This window comes from Bactrocera neohumeralis, chromosome 5 (genome assembly GCF_024586455.1).
Source record: "Bactrocera neohumeralis isolate Rockhampton chromosome 5, APGP_CSIRO_Bneo_wtdbg2-racon-allhic-juicebox.fasta_v2, whole genome shotgun sequence".
NCBI classification, from domain to species: Eukaryota; Metazoa; Arthropoda; class Insecta; order Diptera; family Tephritidae; genus Bactrocera; species Bactrocera neohumeralis.
This window is the reverse complement of record NC_065922.1, coordinates 52,238,397-52,240,538: the sequence shown is the minus strand read 5'-3', so window position 1 is coordinate 52,240,538 and position 2,142 is coordinate 52,238,397. Positions and strand designations below refer to the sequence as shown.

Below are 2,142 nucleotides of genomic sequence, written 5' to 3'. Positions count from 1 at the left end.
TTGTTTCGATCAATGCAGAGCTGTTAATTTTAGCTTTAAACTCGCCGTTGACTGGAGTACTTGGATCTGAGATTATGTTCCAACCAGTTGCCTGAAAAGTGGATAGTATTTTTGTGCGTTTTTGGAAGGGAAAAATAAGGGTTAACGGTGTCCGCACTGTGATTCCGCCATTAAAATTATTATAAACAAAATGAGTTCTTGAATTATTTTTTTTTTTATTTAACATAGTCATGGTTGTTGCTGTGCCACGACAAAATTCGGACATTATGTAATATATGTGTGTACATATATACTTAAAGGCATTTATCTAAATTTTCAAATAAAATATTTATATTATTTTACAAAACATTTAATAGAACCTTAAATGCAGTCCATATGAAAATTGTTGTTGTGCCTCCTGTAAAGTATTCTTCCTGGTTTCTGGCATGGTAAAGGCAAAGATTATGCAAGCCACACACATTATCAGCCCCGTGACAAGGCAGTAGACAAACATATTATTCGGCGAGAACGTGAATGTACATACAATGATCAGATCCACCATATATTGTACGAGAACGACAAATGCTATGAAATAACGCTTCAGACGTAACGGAAACGCTTCACCCAAATAAACTGTTGTGCTGGGCGCAAAGATGCCACCAAAGATTTGCGCAATCATCAGTAAGGCGCATGCAGTCGCCATTTTCGTAGAGTTAATAAGAGCCAAAGTATCATTGAAGATAATACCAACACCGATCGTCAGACCACCCACACACAAGAGCGAAAACAAGCTCACCGCTTTGCGGCCAATTGCTTCGATTGTCGAAAAAGTGACCATCACGCCTAAGACACCCAGCAGACCGTAAATGGTAGGTGGCCAATTGACCAAAGAGCCAGCGGTGCTTACGCCCTCGGACCATTTGAAAGCATCCACAATCGGTAGCGCGAAGATAAACGAAAGCATACAACGATAGGGTAAAATTCTGAGTAGTGGACCCAAACTCTGCATGAAACACTGCCGCAGCGACATGGACTCATTCATGTCGACATACGCTTTGAGCTTGTTAAATATCACTTGTTTCTCATTGGTCATAACGGGTGGGCGATAGAGACGCACAATACAATTCAGAGCCACCGGTTCGTCGCCGCGTCCCAAATGCAAAATCGGCGAATCGATTGAAGTGAATGTTAACAGCAACGCGATTACACCAAAAACTACGCACAATATGCCTTGTAGGCAATAGGGACTGAAATCCACATCACTACCCCAATAGCCGGTATAGAGAATTTGCACATATGCACCACCGACTAAGCCAACTTGCTCCAGGCACAAGCAGTAACCGCGAGAATGCTCCGAGGCGATTTCACTGGCATGCATGATGAACGAGACGCTGGTGAGACCGATGGCGATGCCATTCAAATATCGTGCGGCAATCAGCGTATTCGTACTGTAGTAAACGCTTGCTGTGAGAATGGCCGACAGATTCACCAACAATATGGGCGAGACCTGTATGTGAGAGCGTAATAAAAAAACAGGTGAGCATTATCGCACAAGCGCCGCTGTACACCACGCATACTCACTATAAATAACCTACGGCGCTTCCAGTTGATAAGCAATGGCGCAAGTATACAACCGATTGCCACACCAATAAACCAGCAATAATAGAAATGTAAACTGTAGACGGTATAGCTCCAGCCAACGCTGACGGCTAAGTGGAAACCGCCGGTTATGAAAATGAAAGCATCTGTAAGTAATGGTTGGAAACGGCTTCGTTAAGGGACCCAGCATTGAACTTGAAAATAACTGACCTGACACCAATGCGTTCGTCTGTGGTCCATCAATCCAGAAGCGACCTTTGTTAATATTTGTCGGGTTTATTGTGGTCATAATGCCAATGGACGTTCAAAAAAAATAATAAAAATAAATACTGAAATCACGCAGATAGGTTCTGCATCCTAAGAGGTCTTGCAAAATACTACATAAAAGTGCAAAGTTTTATTGCCGTTATCAGTACACTGCTGCTTTGAAAGCACATTTCTGATTACGAACCAAAAGGAGGTAAACAATTCATGTCGAAATTGATAATATTATCATATCATTCATTGTCGTATGTCATAGATTAATATTACACCCAGCGCGAAAAGAGGTAAATGTAGTTTGGC

General features: G+C 41.8%; 1 protein-coding gene across 2 annotated transcripts; it reads right to left on the bottom strand.

The window, feature by feature from the left end:
* Positions 1 to 219: 219 nt before the first annotated feature.
* LOC126758016 (arabinose-proton symporter-like) lies at positions 220 to 1,937 on the bottom strand. 2 transcript variants are annotated; one of them, XM_050471995.1, is made up of 3 exons: positions 1,789 to 1,937; positions 1,561 to 1,724; positions 220 to 1,486 (listed from the first exon to the last, which is right to left on the bottom strand). In XM_050471995.1, the coding sequence occupies exons 1-3, from the start codon at positions 1,865 to 1,867 to the stop codon at positions 350 to 352; spliced, it is 1,380 nt and encodes a 459-aa protein (XP_050327952.1). In that variant the 5' UTR covers positions 1,868 to 1,937; the 3' UTR covers positions 220 to 349. The 2 variants fall into 2 exon arrangements, with proteins under 2 accessions (XP_050327952.1, XP_050327953.1); XM_050471996.1 differs by having other exon boundaries at positions 1,561 to 1,688.
* Between the last annotated feature and the right edge of the window lie 205 nt (positions 1,938 to 2,142).